This window comes from Triticum urartu, unplaced genomic scaffold (genome assembly GCF_003073215.2).
Source record: "Triticum urartu cultivar G1812 unplaced genomic scaffold, Tu2.1 TuUngrouped_contig_2035, whole genome shotgun sequence".
Lineage (NCBI taxonomy): Eukaryota > Viridiplantae > Streptophyta > Magnoliopsida > Poales > Poaceae > Triticum > Triticum urartu.
Window position 1 is genome coordinate 1 of NW_024112501.1, and position 15,870 is coordinate 15,870.

Genomic DNA, 15,870 nt, shown 5'->3' on the forward strand with positions numbered 1-15,870 from the left:
GCGGTTCCCTTTCCCTTTTGGTGTGGTGTTTTAAACCCCAAATAGGAAAGGCCCCCCCCCCCCCCCCCACCCCACATTGCTAGTCCCAGGGGCTGTCGTCCCATTCCTCCCGCCCCGTTTTCTGGGATATGTTCCCACCTGGTTTCCTGGCTAGGTTTCGGTGGGTTTTTTTCACCTGCTATTCTTCCTTTTTTTCAGTTGTCAATTATTTTCTTTCTGTTTGCCTTTTCTTTTTTGTTTTTGTTTCTGTTTTCCTTATTTCCTTTTTTATGTTTCCTTTCATTTTTCATTTCTATTTTTAAATCAAATATTTTTCAAAATCGATGTTTTTCTTTTCATATTTATGATATTTTTCCAAATCGCTGAACTTTCTTTTTCAGATTTGATGAACTTTTTTTAAAAACAATGAACATTTTTAAAAATTCTTGATACTCGTTAAAAATCTGTGAACATTTGTAATTTATGAATTATTTATTCTTTGCATTTTTTTGCTCTTTTACCTTTTTTAAAGTCGTCGGTTGACTGGTCAAACGCAAACGAACAAGACTACTCAACTTTTCCCGAAGAACGCACGATCGAGCGCTCGCCTTCTTTTTGGACCCGCCAACGGAGAGCTCCTATTGGGCGCTTTAAGCGCCGCTCGGGCAAACCGGCGCCCGCTACAGTCTCTAGTGGGCCGGCCCACGAAAGGAATAGGCAGCAAACAGTCAAGCGAAAAAACCCAGCAAAAAACTGCTAGTACAGGGATTCGAACTCGCGCCGCAATATTGCAAGATGGGCAACACTAGGCGCCGGCGCACCGGCCCAACGTTCGGCCGGTCGCCTAGCAGCCGTCGAATTGGCACCATCTGAACCGTTTAGATCTTATCTTCTTCCCCGTCTAAACGATTCCCCACCTTCCCAGCGAAGCTTCCTTCCCACGCACATGGCAGATGCCGCCTGAAAAGTACCTCGTCTCCTGCAGCTTGTAACACCTCAGGTGCTCGCCTATCGTAGCAAACCACGGCGCACGACCCGTCACCGGCCGCTAGCAGCACCGCGGATCGCCGCGCCCACACCCAGGGTTGTCGTTGGAGGCCGTCGTTGTACTTGATCTGTCTCCGTAGGAAGAACTTGTCTTGTAGCCTTGCAGCTGCAGCTCCAAACTTTTTTGCAGCTCCACCTCCCATTACGAACCCCGTCGAAGCAATCATCAACGATGGTCATAAGCAAAAAACGACAGCAGATGCAACAAAACATCGTCGTGTGCCATCACAGGTCAGGGTCATCGTCATGAATGGTTGCAGCTTATGTCAACGCTGGTTGTAGCAAAACTCGACGACGGATGCAGCAAAAATGTCATCGTCACCGTTGCGGGTTAAGCCGAGACATGAATGATCGAAGCTTTTTCCATTGTCGGATGTAGCATTTTTCATTAACAGTTGTAGCTTTCGTCGTCATCCATAACTTCCGTCCTTTATTGTTGAAACTTTTTTCGTCGCCGGTTGAAGCTTTTCTAGTCGCCGGTTGAAGCTTTTATCGTCGTCGGTTTTAGCTTCCGTGTTTGGGCAGTGCCAGCACCCCAAAAATTTGTTTGCCTTCGATTGAAGCATTTTATCGCCCATGGTTGTAGCACCTTGTCGAAGGGTTGTAGCATCTGTTGGCGCCGGTTGCATTCTTCGTCCTTCCATGGTTGTAGCATTTTGTCGCCACCGGCCGCCATGGTTGTAACATTTGTCGTCCTGGATGTAACATCTGTCAAAAGGGTTGTAGCACCAAACTGTGCCGGTTGCAACCCTCGCCGTAGTTTTTAGCAAAAAAATGTCCGCCATGGTTGTAGCAATTTTCCATCGTGGTTGTAACTCCGACGTCGACCGGTTCCAGCAAATTTCCACCAGGGTTATGCCCCTACATCGGTCAGTTCTAGCGCGTGGTGACCACACCTCCAACCTCGGCCTGCCAGTTCACATCTCCGGCCATTCCTGGGCGCACCGCCTGGCTTGCTGGTCGCAGCATCGGTGCTCGCCTCACGGCCATGGAGTCCTCTACACGGAGCATGCGAAGAGCCCAAAAAAGCAGTACGGGTGGTTTGCGGCGCAGGAGGGAGGCGGGAAGAGGCTGATGGTCAGCGGCGAGGACGAGAACGCACGGCCGCGCGAGCTCACCGGGCGGTGGTGGTTCGTGAAGGAGAGAGAAGATAGTGAGAGAGAAGAAAATGAGATTGATTGGTGGAGAAAGAAGATACAGGAGAGAGAGAAAAAAATCTAGGAAATGACGCATTAGAGACACACGATACCCTTTCAATCGTACGCATGTGGCGCGACCGGCGCGACGTTTCGGGCGGTGCCCCGGCTGGAAACGTTTCCGTTGCAAGATTGATGTAGCTAACCACCACGCCTTCGTAATGCAAGTGGTTAGTAGCAACGCGTAGTCTCAAAAAAAAAGTAGCAACGCGTACTTTTTAAGACACACTGTAAGCGCACTATTTATCTATTACGTACTACACACTAGCACCTACATTTTTGAATTATTTTGGAAAATTTGATTTTTCTTTATTAAAAGAAGTACATCAATTTTTCAAACAAGTTCATGAATTTGGAAAAAGTTCATCAATTTTGAGAAAAAACTGATTGAATTTAAAAAAAAGTTCATCGAATTCAAAAAAAGTTCTTCAGTTTTGAAAAAAGTCCACCGAATTAGAAAACGAGTTCACCGAGTTTGAAAAAAAACAATAAATTTAAATTGAATTCGAAAAAAAATCATCGATTTTCTAGAAGTTCACCGAATTAGAAGAAAAGTTCACCATGTTTGAAAAAAGTTCAATAAATTAAAAAAGTTCATCAAAATTGAAAAAAAATCATCGATTTGAGAAAGTGCATCGAATTTGAAAAAAGTTCACCAAATTCGAAGAAAATCCTCAAACTGAAAAGTTCAACAATTTGGAAAAAGTTTGCGCATTTAAGAAAAGGAAGAAAGGAAAAAAGTAAAGTAAAAGAATAAGAAAAAGGAAATTGTCGGATTTCGGGTTCCGGCAAACCCTTGAGGTTCGAACACTGGGGTGCGCGCGGAGATCTCTCCCCTACCGATCCACGTCCAATCCACTCGTGCGAACTAAGATGAAAAATGATGAACAACACAAGAGACACGAGGTTTATACTGGTTCGGGCCACCGTTGTGGTGTAATACCCTACTCCAGTGTGTGGTGTGGTGGATTGCCTCTGGGGCTGATGATGGACAGTACAAGGGGAGAACAGCCTCGCGAGGGGTGTTCTTGAGCTGATGCGGTGTGTTCTACTTAGTCTTTACTGGGTTTTCTCTCCCTCTGCTAGGGTTCTACCAGATCTCTAGCCTCCCTTCTCGATGTCTCTAGGTTTTCTAGATGTCTCTACTCTGTGGTGGCTAGCTCTATTTATAGAGGCCCTGAGCCTCTCCCCGAATAATTGAGCGGGAAGGGCGTCAACAATTGGCCATTTTGAAGGAGAACATCTAGTACAAGTTATCCTGACTAAAGGTGGTCTTCGACTGCCAAAAGCACTGGTGATGACGCTGTCTTGGGCTCCACGGTGACCTTCGTCCGGCCGTCCGGCTGGTCTTGGTCTCGTTGCACTGAAATGGCAACCTTTGCCTGATACCTTGGCATGTGCTTGCCCCCTTTGCACCAAAGGGGAAACAAGGACCCTGCGTAGGCCGGCGCCCACCTGGCGCCCGCCTAGCCTTGATCGTCATGGCTTGTGTCATGGGATCCTCGCGAGGTACCCTTGCATTGATCTCTCCGCCTCCTCGCGAGTCTGCCTGATGAGGCTGCCTCTGAGGAAGCTTCCTGTCATCCGCCCAGCGAGGCTTGGCCCTTGCGAGGGTCTTGAGCTTGTGCTGATGAAGATGGGCCGCGCGGGGCTCCCACTTGAGTCACGCCGCAGGCCGCAGGCAGGCAAGTCTAGGGACTCCCGTTCCCAGAACGTCGACAGTAGCCCCCGGGCCCTAGGCACGCGCGGGCTTGGCTTAGCAGAGAAGCGAAGGGGTAAGCACGAAGCACCGCGGGCCCTAACAGCCTGCGGCCTTGGGCGCCGCATGGCGGTTGATTGGACGTGGGCGTCTGCACTTCCCATGACGCCTTGCTCTGCGCCCGGCTAAGCGGACCCGTAGTTGCACACAGTTGTTCCTCCTTTGGCTGCCCGCTCACCTTCTACCTTTCCTTCTTATCCGAGCTCCAACCTCCGCTGCCAATCCGGCTCGAGCTCTTCCCCTTCCCTAACGCCATGGCGCCAACGAAGAAGGGAAGGGGGAAGAAGCCCGCGCCCTCGTCCTGCGCACCTCCAGCAACGGCCCCCGCCGTTGATCGGTCAATTATACTCTACCCGGAAGCCTTGGACAATGTCCACTCCGCCCTTGCTTCCATCTTCAACGAGTGCGGCCGGACCACAGTTTGGCCCGCATCCCGCGCCTTTCTTGCCAGGACCGTCACGGAGGTCCGATTCTTCGCCGATGCCTTATGGGCGGGTCTGGTTCCCCCTTTTCTGCTTTCTTCAATGATGTGCTCTCCCATTATCAGATCCACATGATGCACCTCGGGCCGGAGTTCATTACCCTTTTGGCTGTCTTTGCTTTCGTGTGCGAGGCGATGATAGGCATCCCTCCTTCTGTTGCCCTGCTGCGCCACTTCTTTTCTCTGCGCCTGAGCGATCCCACTCAGTGCTCGGGGTGTGTAAGCTTCTTCGCCGTGCCTGAGACGGCTGCTTCAGGGATTGATTTCGGCCTTCCGCCTTCTCAGGCCAGGTTCAGAGAGCGGTGGATGTACGTGGACGTCGGAGGGCCCAGCCCCTTGCTCTCGCACCCGACCTTGCCTGCTGTTCCCAACCCAGGCTGGGGTCATGAACCGCTCACGAGCCCCCGGCTCGCTTTCGTCTGGCGCCGATTCGAAAGTTTGAGGGCGCACAATGTGACAGCGCCCAAGGTGGTGAGGGAGTTCCTTTCGTGTCGCGTTGCTCCTCTCCAGCGCCACTCTCGCCGGATGTGGAACTTTGCGGGGCGCGGAGACCGCATGCGGCTTCAGGAGGAGGATTTGGCGCCCGAAGTGCTGCGGACGGTGCTTCGGGTCTTGACTGGTGATCCTTCCCCAGGCAGCCTACGGAGCGGTGGCGTCCTTTTGTACCTTTGTTCCGACAAGGCTGATTTCGTGAAGCAGATGCCCAGCTTTGACGAGTGGGGGCTGCGCCCGGCTGGCCTCACGGGGCCAAGCGAGAACCCAGTTGTCGTGGTTGTTCCCCCCGCCGCCCACAGCGGTCCCTTCTCAGGCGACAAAGCGGGGAGAGAGCCGACGGGAGCTGAGGTGGCTGATGTCGAGGTGGTGACGCCGCGTGAAGCCTTGAAGGCGACGTCTCCCGAGGCCCGCCCTGGGGCAGCGGTTGATGCAGGGTTTTGGCCTTCGGCTCCTGAGGCCGGGGCTCCCGATCCCCCAGCCGTTCTTCGCGAGGTGACGCCCGACGGTACCCTCAAAGCTGACTCCTCCAACGCCGACAATCCTGAGGCTTCTTCTGCGCCCCAGGCCGACCCCCGCCCCAGGCGCTTGGGTCGGTTTCGTGTAGACTTCGAGGCCCTTCGCAAGAGGAAGGAGGCCTCAGGCGGCAGCGACCGCCCTTGCCGCTTGTTGAAGCGCAGGAAGTACTTTTCCATGGACGAGTAAGCCTTCTTTCCCTGCTCATTTGCTTTGTTATCCTTGTGGCTGATTGTGGCCTTTTAGGTCCCGCCTTGCTGAGTCCGTCGAGTCGACCCAGGAGCCAGCCCCCGCATCCTTGCCCCCTTTGCTGGCTCCGGGTCCGCCGAGCTCGGGTGGCGCCCTCGCCGCTGGACCGGTTGGTGGAGTGATCTGCTCCATAGGGCGCCTCAAGCTTGCTCGCCCGATGCCCTTTCTTCGCGAGTCTTCTTGGGGCGCGTCAGGCTTGCCCCGTGCCCCTTCTCTGGTCATAGAAGGCGAATGGCTGAGGTCTGTCCTTGGCTCCTCCTTCGTGGGTGGATCGACGCCGGGCCGGACTCTTAGGGCGGTCCATCCGGCGACGGCTGGGGCGGCAGCCCCTGCCCCATGCCTGGAGGGGGCTTACCGCCCCGGGGCCCTCTGCATGCTCCATCGGAAGAGGGTGATGTGGAAGATGTGCTCAGGCGTGCTCGGGAGCGTCGTGCCCTTCGTGAAGAGTTCCTCCAGGGGGCGGCGGACGCGGTGAATCGGGTCGGAGCAGAGCTTGCTGCCGAGGATGCGTGCCTCGAGGCTGAAGGCCCGCGCCTTGCTGAGGAGAGGCGCAAGCTGAAGGTTACCATTGCCCTCGCGTGTCATCAACATGACCTCGACAACGCGGAGGCCGAAGCGTCGCTAGCGGCTTCGCGGGAGGCCTGCTCCCGGTCCGTCGAGGAGGCTCGGGAGGCAGATCGACGACGCAAGGATGCGGAGGAGCGCGTATGGGAGCTCCAAGCCCGGAGCAACTCCCTGGAGCAGCAAATAGAGCTGCGCCACGCGGCCCTTGGGTCGATGCAGGAGGCCGCCGTCGACCGGGCGGAGCTCGAGAGGCGCGAGGAGGCACTGACGCTCGAGGCTGCCGAGCCCAGCCTTGACCTGGAGCGGTTGGAGACGAGGGAGCGCCTGGCGGCCCAGGCGGAGGACGATGTTGCGGCGCGCGAAGCCCGGGTCCAGGAAGAGGTCGACCTCCGTGTGGCGGGAGCTTGCTCGGTCCTCGAGCGCGAATACGAGGCGAGGTTGATGCTGATCGGGGCCGAGGCTGAGGGCAGGACAGCGGCCATCAAGGCCAAGTTGGTTGAAGAGACGCGGCGTGCGGATTCCTTCGCAGCCGCCCTTGGTGCGGCACAGGCGGAGCTGCTTCTTCTTCACCGGAGGGTCGATGACACCGAGGCCATCGCGCGGCAGAATGAGAACGAGATCCGCCAGCGGAGGGTTCTAGAGCACGAGCATGCTCCCATGCTTTAGACGCTTAGGGAGAGGGCCAACTCATCCTTAGGCGAGATTTGCGAGGCTGCCGCTAAGGAGCTGCACGAGGCCAGCTATGCAGGAAATCTTCGGTTCGACGCTTCTGGAGGATCGTTCCGAGAGAACCCACGGGCTCATTGAGGAGAGGAGCCTAGCCCTGCTCAGGCGTGTCTTGTCCCGTGTCTTCAGCCATTTGCAGGAGATGGACCCCACTTCGACTTTGACGCTGCCATCATGCCTGTGCCCATAGCTGTCCGGGGCGACCTGGCGCAGTGGGTGGAGAACAACGTGGACGCCCTCGTCAGGGCCTTCGCATCTGATGACGATGGTGTGGTCGTGGGCGCTGACGAAGGCGGCGTTATAGATGAGCCTGGCATTGACGGAAATGCAGGTGGTGGGGGTGACGGCGCCAGTGATGCCAGTGACGCTCCCGAGGATGCCCCAGAAGACGCGGTGAGTGATATGTCCAACTGACCGCATGTCCCCGCAGTTTATCCTGCATGAAGAAGACTCGGGCTTGGCCCTGAAGAATGTAAGAGCATTTTGGGAGGGGAGGCCCCTCATGTAAAGATTTGTAATCCGTACTCTGGTGAGCACAACGTTATGCGTGAGTTTAGTCGTTTGCCCGGTGATGGTTCGGTTGATTCGTTTACCTTCCGGCCCTGGCGTGCCCTGAGCGGGCCTGCGGGGGATGCTACGCCTCCGGCGTCCCTCGATTAACCCGCTGATCCTGTGACGAGGACCTACGGAGAGGGTGCGGAGACAGTAGTCCCGGCTGTAGGCGTGCCTGGCCCGGCCCGGCTCACGAGGGGCTCATGAGGGGGGCAGCTGGCGCTAGCTTGGGGCATAAATCTGAAACCGGAACGCGAGAGATTGCTCAAACAAGACTAAACACCCCCTCCCCGAATGCACGCAAGCTTCGAACTCAAATCCAACTTAAATCCAAACTGAAGAAACTTGCCGACAAGGAAGAAGCAAAAAGGCAAAAAGGCAGAAGAAAAGCAAAAAAGCCGCGTCCGGCACCTAGTCTAGTCTTCGACGTCTTCTCACCAGCGCGGAGCTAAGTGCTACCACTGGGCATGGGCGGGAGCCCCCAGGGCCTGAGGCCGGCGCTCCTGAGACTCCGGGGCGTGTACAGCCCCACTCATTATTATGTGAGAGTGTCACGAGGCTACGAGCTTCACAGACACTAGGCCTTCTTCACAGGTACTGGCCTTCCTTCATATCGCCAGACGAGGGCCCCGCCTTGCGCCTCACTCTGCCGCCATTGACGGCGACCGGAAACCAAGGACGACGCCAATGGGGTAGAGCGGTCGCCAGCGGTTCCCCCGACGACCACGGGTCCTCCACCGGGGGCAGGCCATGGGGCACCTCCCCGGTAGATGGCCTACCTCCTGAGAACATCTTGACCCGACCGCCGCGAGGGTGAGCTCGGATCTCGGCCCCTCGCGAGGGTCTTGAGCTTGTGCTGATGAAGATGGGCCGCGCTGGGCTCCCACTTGAGCCACGCCGCAAGCCGCAGGCAGGCAAATCTGGGGACCCCCGTAACATTTATGCCTGTAACAGGCCCCACAGGCGCCTAATAGGAACCAGCCCGCCAACAAGTGGCACCGAACAAGATAGTCGGCCGATCTTTTTGGGCCAGCCCACGAGTATCTTCTTTTTGGGCCTGCTCACTATCAAATTCCTCTGTTCCTATGTCGTTTGTAGTGAGCGAGTCCACACAATACATCTATAAAAAACCTAAATTCTAAAAAGTGCATACACACTAATTAGAAAAAACGAGCGGCCGGTCTTACACACGCATGCATGTAGTTTTGTGGTATAAATTTTATCTTTATTCGTGACGTGGCATATACTACTAGGATGGTCACATGGACAAGACACATCATTATTCCATGGATGCGTATGTCCATTTATTCGGGTTTTCAAATTTTTTAAAAACCATATCTTTTAAACCGTGCTTCGGAATTTAGATCCGTTTTCACTATTGGAATCCTCGCGACGAGATATTTGAAACTAGACCCACAAGGGTATGTTTTGACGAATTTTTTATGCCAACTTTGATGCTATATTGTGCAATTCTATTATTGTATTGTGCAACTTTATTACTAAATCGTGCAACTTTTTTCCAAAACTAATGTTTGGAGCTGCACCTTTGTATGAGGTTGCAACCTAGCAACCACGACAATTTTGATGTGCAACTAGTCTATTGCCTCGATGAAAGTCGATGTGCAACCTCCTCTTGTAATGTAGTCTAATTACACATACATTGATGTTTAGTTGGCTTGTAATGTAGTCTAGTTGCACATATTGATATTTAGTTGGCTTGTAATGTAGTCTAGTTGCACACATTGATGTTTAGTTGGCAGGACACTAGTTGCACACACATATGCTCAGTTGGCACGGCAATCTAGTCTAGTTGCACACACATTGATGTTTAGTTGGCAGGACTTTTTTGGCACACACATATGCTCAGTTGGTGCGGCAGTCTAATCTAGTTGCACACACATTGATGTTTAGTTGGCAGGAAGACTAGTTCGTCGAAACATCCCTATGCGGGATCTAATTTCGAAGAGCACGTCACGAGGATTCCAGCGGTGAAAACGGATCTTAATTCCGACATGCGGATTAAAAGTTATGCTTTTTTTAGTTTTTCAAACTAAGAATTAAATACACCAAAGAATAAAACACATGCAGCAAAGGAATGGTTGTGCAGACATTTAAGGACCAGGTGAAAAACTTTCTTAATTAGGATGGTTAATTAGGAAAGGGACACAAAATTTTCAGTTTAGACCGGCCGCTCACGTAGGCTAAGCCAGCAGCCGGCCGCTCGGTAGACTTGGCCATTAAAAAAACTAGTAGAGTGCCCTGCGTTGCCACGGGTTTTTGAAATAGTTTGCAAGAGTTACATGTTAACTTTTTAAGGCCTTGCCCCGCCGTAGATCCAGACCCCCGCCACTGATTCCAACCCGCCTAGGCTGCCGCCTGCCGCCGCGCTGCCCCATCGCGTTCGCCTCCGCTCTGGCCGCCTCTGCCCCGCTCCGACCCTGCCCGCCTCCTCTTCGGCCGCCTCCGCCTCCGGTCCATCCTCCGCCTGGGCCCGTTCCGTCCGCCTCCTCTCTGGTCGGTCCGCCACCCCGCTCCGTCCGCCTCCGCCCCGCGCCGCATGCTGCCGCCCCGCTCCGACCGGCTCCACCCAACGCCGCATGTCGCCGCCTCGCTCTCCGCTCGGCCGCCGCCCGCTCCCCGATGGCGCCGAAGAAGACGCCGAAGGGCAAGTCCGGTTTCTTCGGCATGAGGGCGAAGTCCTCCGGGAACTTCGGACTAGAGTTCTCCGACGCCGGGCAGCGTTGGTGGCTCGGCACGTATCCCACCGCCAATGAGGCCGCGCGTGCCAACGACGTGGCGGTGTGGCGTGCCGGACGGCCAAGACGGACCTAAACTTCCCGGAGGTCGGGTCCCAGGCGGTGGCGGAGTGGCTCGTGCCGCAGGGCATCCGGATGGAGGAGATGCCAACTAAGAGGGCCAAGAAAAGACCGGCGGTTGTTGTCGCTCCCGGCAGTAGAACACACGTGCGCTACTACGGGCTACAATCCATACAAATAAATCACACAAATGGTCATATCCAAGGTCAAATCGTATTTCTTTCTCATACGTCTCAGCATGTTAGGACATTAAGTGAGCTCCCCAAAATTTAACCGTCTAGATACTCCGGATGCCCCCAAATCCAACCCATATGTTATCCCAACATGCGGTCCCAACACGAAAACCCCATCCCACGACACACTTCCCTTTCCTGCCTTATCGCTCAGTTCCCGTCTTAGCAGGACATTTCTCGCTGGGGCCTTCTCCTTTAAAACCGGATAACGCTCACCTCATCTTCGCCATGGCGCCCTCTCTCTTTCACGCGATACTAATGGACCGCTCGCTCATGCAGTTTGCTGCAAAGAATCTCACAAGAAATGTTATACATATGTCACATTGGTTCACTATCCTATCTATGATGCCGTGACAGTAGTTTAGAAACTCTCCTAGCACTCGAAATACCGGCAAAAAAATCTCCAAATATATAGCAGCCGCAGGTACCATGAAATAGGACACTAAACAACATTTGCCACAAGCAATCAATTTATGCACCAAGCACACTGAGCAGAAGCAACAAGCTATCAAGATTTCTTCTACTCACAGAACTGACAAATGTGACTAACTCTGTAAGAAGCTCTGCCTTCAGAACCTAAAAATGGTAGAGTCCCATCACTACTTCAGCTGCTCTCTGATCTCAATAGAAAACATGAAGATCGTCTAAAAAATAGAGTACACTTCGGCTGCACTTAAACAAGCTTGCTAAAAAGAAACTTCTCAGGTGACGGAAGAAAATATAAGTAACTTCCACTTGACAGTCGCATCATTTGACATATAGATTTTCAGTTAGCATGGCAACTGAAGTGAGTCTATTGATTAAATTACATAGTTTATTGTTAAATGGTAAACACAGATTTAGAAGAGTTGCCAATGCCCATCTGTCAAATATGCTACTGTATACTTATGTGAGCTGCCAATGATCATCATCATCTGTCAAATATACTACTGTATACTTATGTGAGCTGCCAATGCTCATCTCAAGATAGGATTATATACCCAAAAGACCAGACCTTATATGGGCATTATTCTACAAAACAATTTCAAAAGGCTCACCATGTATCCACTGTATAAAAGAGATCTTTTTCCCTACATCGGCGAGTTAATACTTTGATCTCTACCAACTGGAAGCACATATAACTATATTTAAAAAAAGGGACATCTGCTATCTTCATGAGTAAATAAACAGTAAAAAAGTAGAGGACCAAACCGAAATATTTTCATGAATGTTACAGATCATTTTTGTTAATGTGTAAGTACATCAAGCATGTTCCAACAAGCAGGAAAATTGTAGAAACATATAGATGATGGGCACTTCCTAATTCCTAGCTATCATGGAATCACTGCATGATGCATTGCACTGAGCACCTTCTGTGTGATATGGATATGGGCAGAGGCAAAGATCAAGGAATTAAAATTCGAAAAGAATAAATAAGCTGTCAGTAAGCCAATAGAAATCGACACAGAAAAAATAAATAAGTTTACTTCAGTAAGCCGATAGGGATCGACACATTTGGAGACATAACTACCACAACAAAGATTCCATCATTGTAATAATAGCCTTAGTGCTGAATTAAACTCCTTAAAATATGTCTCGGGCATTTTCTTCAAGTACCTTGTAGGCAACAACAATGACAATGATTCTAGGGAATGAAATTCTCTCGCAACACAACCTGACTTGTATATACTGATTGTAAATTCACCTAGCTGTATGAAAATCAAAACCAATATAGGTTATCCAAAGAATTGATAAACAGACTTTAAGAGCAAAAGTGTTTTAACCTGAACTTCCAAGAAATCATCAAAGCAGAAGTGGCTTCCCTCCCATCAATAAACTTCCAGGTGAACAGGAGAAGCACGACCATGGAGAATCATACCTGAATACCTGAATGGAGAGTCATAACTGTCCTGGCAATAGCACATCTCTTTGTCCCTCCTATATTCTTCAATCACATCAGAATACTAAAATTGACCATACATCGTTTCCATGAGAACAAAAATGATCGATCAAACAATTGGTCTAATTCAAAAGTTTGTGTCCTTCATTCTCCAATGGTGGAGGCAGATGGTGTTGACGGCGAGATCAGCTGGGGAAGTCGCGGTGGCACCGCGTGCTCTTTGATGGCTGGAACAACAGCAGCACGAGCTGTTGTTGTTGGTGGTGGCGGTACTTCCTCTTTGATGACTGGAACTGTAGGGTAAGTTGTAGGAGTAGGAGTAGGAGACTTGGAAGTCCACCCTTGGTTTGATGATCCAGGAGAACGAGGCGACTCTTGTTGTCGAGCCGGCTTGCAGGGCTGAACCTTTGCACATACTGCATTATTCTGCTGATGATCTGAAACAGTAGGATATGATTAAGTAGCAGTTCGAAAAAGGAACAAATTACAGTTGCTCATGATTCATACCTGGCATTGGCAGAGGCTTTGACTGGTCGAATGGGAGCTCGGAGCCCTTGAGAACGTACTCTGTTCCTTGCGTGAGCAGCAGCAGATCATCCACAGACAGATCGTGCCACACGAATCCAGTCTTGTAGCTCCTGCATTGCATCGTTGCCTTATGAATAAACACAATATTTGTCGGATAACAGACAGGTCTCGAGATTGATGGGTATATGTATGTACGTACCTCTTGCAGGACCAGGAATACTTGGCCACCATGCCCTTCCCTCTCAGGGCGTCCAGCCGGCCAATCACATCTGAAAAAATTGCAATCATTCATGCTAAGTCATCATCCTACAATAAACTACTGATCAGGCACCAGTTGCAGCTTACTAACTAACCTCGCAGGTAGAGGCCTTGTGGGGAGGCGACGGTCACCTCCATGAAGTGTGGGTGCTCTAGGTGGTGGTTGCGGCAGAGGTAGTACACCACCGCCGCCCTCGTCCCTGGCTCATGCCTCTTGGTCGTCGGTGGCGGCTCCGGCTCCACCCTGACTGCCTTGGTGCGCATCCCGAACGGGCTGGCGCGCCGCCTCGCCCTCACCTCCATCGCTCTCCGTGGATCCTCCGACTATAAGGGTGTATGTGTGTGTATGTACAGTCTGATCAACCTACACTGCAGACATTATCAGAAATAGCAGTCAGTGACCAATCAGTCTGATCCTCCTCTGTCTCTCTTATCTATAGTAGAGTGCCCGTGCGTTGCCACGAACAATACATGTATATATATCAAGTTCACAGAGGCAATAGAACAAATTATCTATAGTTTCCTTGTGCTCTAGATTGTAGGTTCATCACAGGTGCAAGATAAGAGATCAAATTGCTTTGAAAAATATAAAGATAGCAAATGAAAAAATCAGCCACTGCCTACCGGACTCAGTTTGGCAGCATACAAACATATATACATACCATGAATGTACTATGACTTCAGAAGAATATACATTAATCTGCCATATTGTAGGGAAACAAATCTGGAGCACAAAGTAGAGAGATACACATGTAACACACGTGCATGATATAACATTACCTGAATGTAACAAAATATAATTGTATTTTCTAATGGAACAAAATAGAGCTGTGGGCATTAAAACTGTATCTGGGCATGGTACTCAAGATGCTTCTTTATTTTTTGTTCTTATTACATCATGTACACTTCAAAGAGAGGCGCCGACTCTACAACTTTTCAAGCATCAAACTATATAAGAGTAATTACCCGTGCATTTTGCCACTGTTTGTTAGAAATACATCACATCAGAGATGCAGAACCCATTTTCTCTTAGGTCAATAACAAACATTAAACCTTCGAGACGGGATTAGCAATTCCGTGGAACATTAACTTCTCCCACTGGTACAATACACTCTTCAATTTTGATGCTTATTTTAGCAGCATGGTAAATGCCATTTGCTGCTTCAATACACTATATATGCATGGTTATGCAAATCAAAATTGAAAGATGGACTGCTGCAGAAGTGTAGAAAACATGCATGGTGGTGCTGTAAGAGTGAATACTTATTTATGAGATAAATCGGCATGTGAGCTGATACTGTATAAATTAGGAAGACAAAATTGAACTATGCACCAATGAAAGACAAATTATGAAGTCCACATTTTTGCTGAGACATATAGCAGATTTATATTAGCATTCAACATCTATTCACAGAAGACAAAAAACGTCAGTCGATTTGCAAAGCACACATCTGCATGAATGATGATCAATTCTCAGGGTAAAACTAACTGTAACATGCCTCTCATTATTATTTTTGTTAGAGAACAAGTTACATTTGCTACGTACTAAAATTGTTGGGGTTCCAGACCTTGGGTTATCTGAAGTGTGGGTAACTTGTAGAGGTTAACAGCATGGACATCATTCCTATTTGAGGCACGGGCAAAAACATGTCAGAATGCAAGTATTCAGGTCATGTATCCCGTTGTTTCTGCTTCTGCAATGAATATGTTGAAAGGTGAGTTACCTGCTAGGGAGAGACTCAGCTCAGTGTCCGCAGCTGAAATCAGTGTATCCTCTTTCTGTCAACCTTCTGTATCTTTGAATTCTTCAAGCTCATGTCATGGTATTTGCTTCAAGGACAACAAACAAATCAGGTATGTGATCCAACAAGAGAAAGGCAATTTAACAAATCCATTCAGAAATTGAGAGGTTGATAGCATTTTACTTATGTGATGACTGCCTCGACCAAAATCCATATATCTTGGAATATGCAGGGCACCAATCAGAACCATATTAAAGCAGTAGACAGAGAGGTGTGCAAAGAAGAAATAAATGCAAGAACAGAAAAAGGGAAAAGGAAAAGGAAAGTGATGTGTATTGATGACACGACGAACATACGACCTCGACCCCTTATCACCTACAGTGCAACACGGAGGAATGAAGAAACAATTTGTAGTCCCAAGACTGGTGCTGGATTCTACATTGTTGAATCTTTAGATGCATTGGTAAGTGGATATATAATGAAACTGCAACAATACAAAGCTAAATAGATTCTTATAAAAGGATTAAATAATCAACTAAAGGCATGTCCAAAGATGAAAATTATTTGCATCAGACCCATCGGAATTAGCTTTTGCCATGTAGTTTATGAGCTAGAACTGAGCATTTAGTAATCGATAAAAGCATCAAGCATCATCAGCTATAAAACAAACTACATTTTCTAATAAGATGGTACAGGCATGAAATGCCGAAGAAGCAGTCATGAGAAATCTGGACCTTCCTCGAGTTGCCATTGTGTAAATAGGAGGCATTTTTGTCTATGTAACCCTGAGAGCACAGAACCAAGCATGAGAAATCTGAACCTTCCTTGAGTTTCCTTTGTGTAAATAGGAAAA

General features: G+C 50.0%; 1 protein-coding gene across 1 annotated transcript; it reads right to left on the bottom strand.

The window, feature by feature from the left end:
• Positions 1–12,633: 12,633 nt before the first annotated feature.
• Positions 12,634–13,654, bottom strand: LOC125526842 (protein SOSEKI 3-like). The gene is made up of 5 exons (XM_048691460.1): positions 13,646–13,654; positions 13,371–13,599; positions 13,217–13,286; positions 12,997–13,127; positions 12,634–12,926 (listed from the first exon to the last, which is right to left on the bottom strand). Exons 1-5 carry the CDS (start codon positions 13,652–13,654, stop codon positions 12,634–12,636), a joined length of 732 nt encoding a protein of 243 aa, XP_048547417.1.
• Between the last annotated feature and the right edge of the window lie 2,216 nt (positions 13,655–15,870).

Excerpts from the sequence above, each read along its gene's own strand:
- LOC125526842 (XM_048691460.1), bottom strand. Across the intron at positions 13,287-13,370 it reads ACAAGGCCTCTACCTGCGAG|ATGTGATTGGCCGGCTGGAC; the intron begins GTTAGTTAGTAA and ends CAATTTTTTCAG. Across the intron at positions 12,927-12,996 it reads AAAGCCTCTGCCAATGCCAG|ATCATCAGCAGAATAATGCA; the intron begins GTATGAATCATG and ends CTACTGTTTCAG.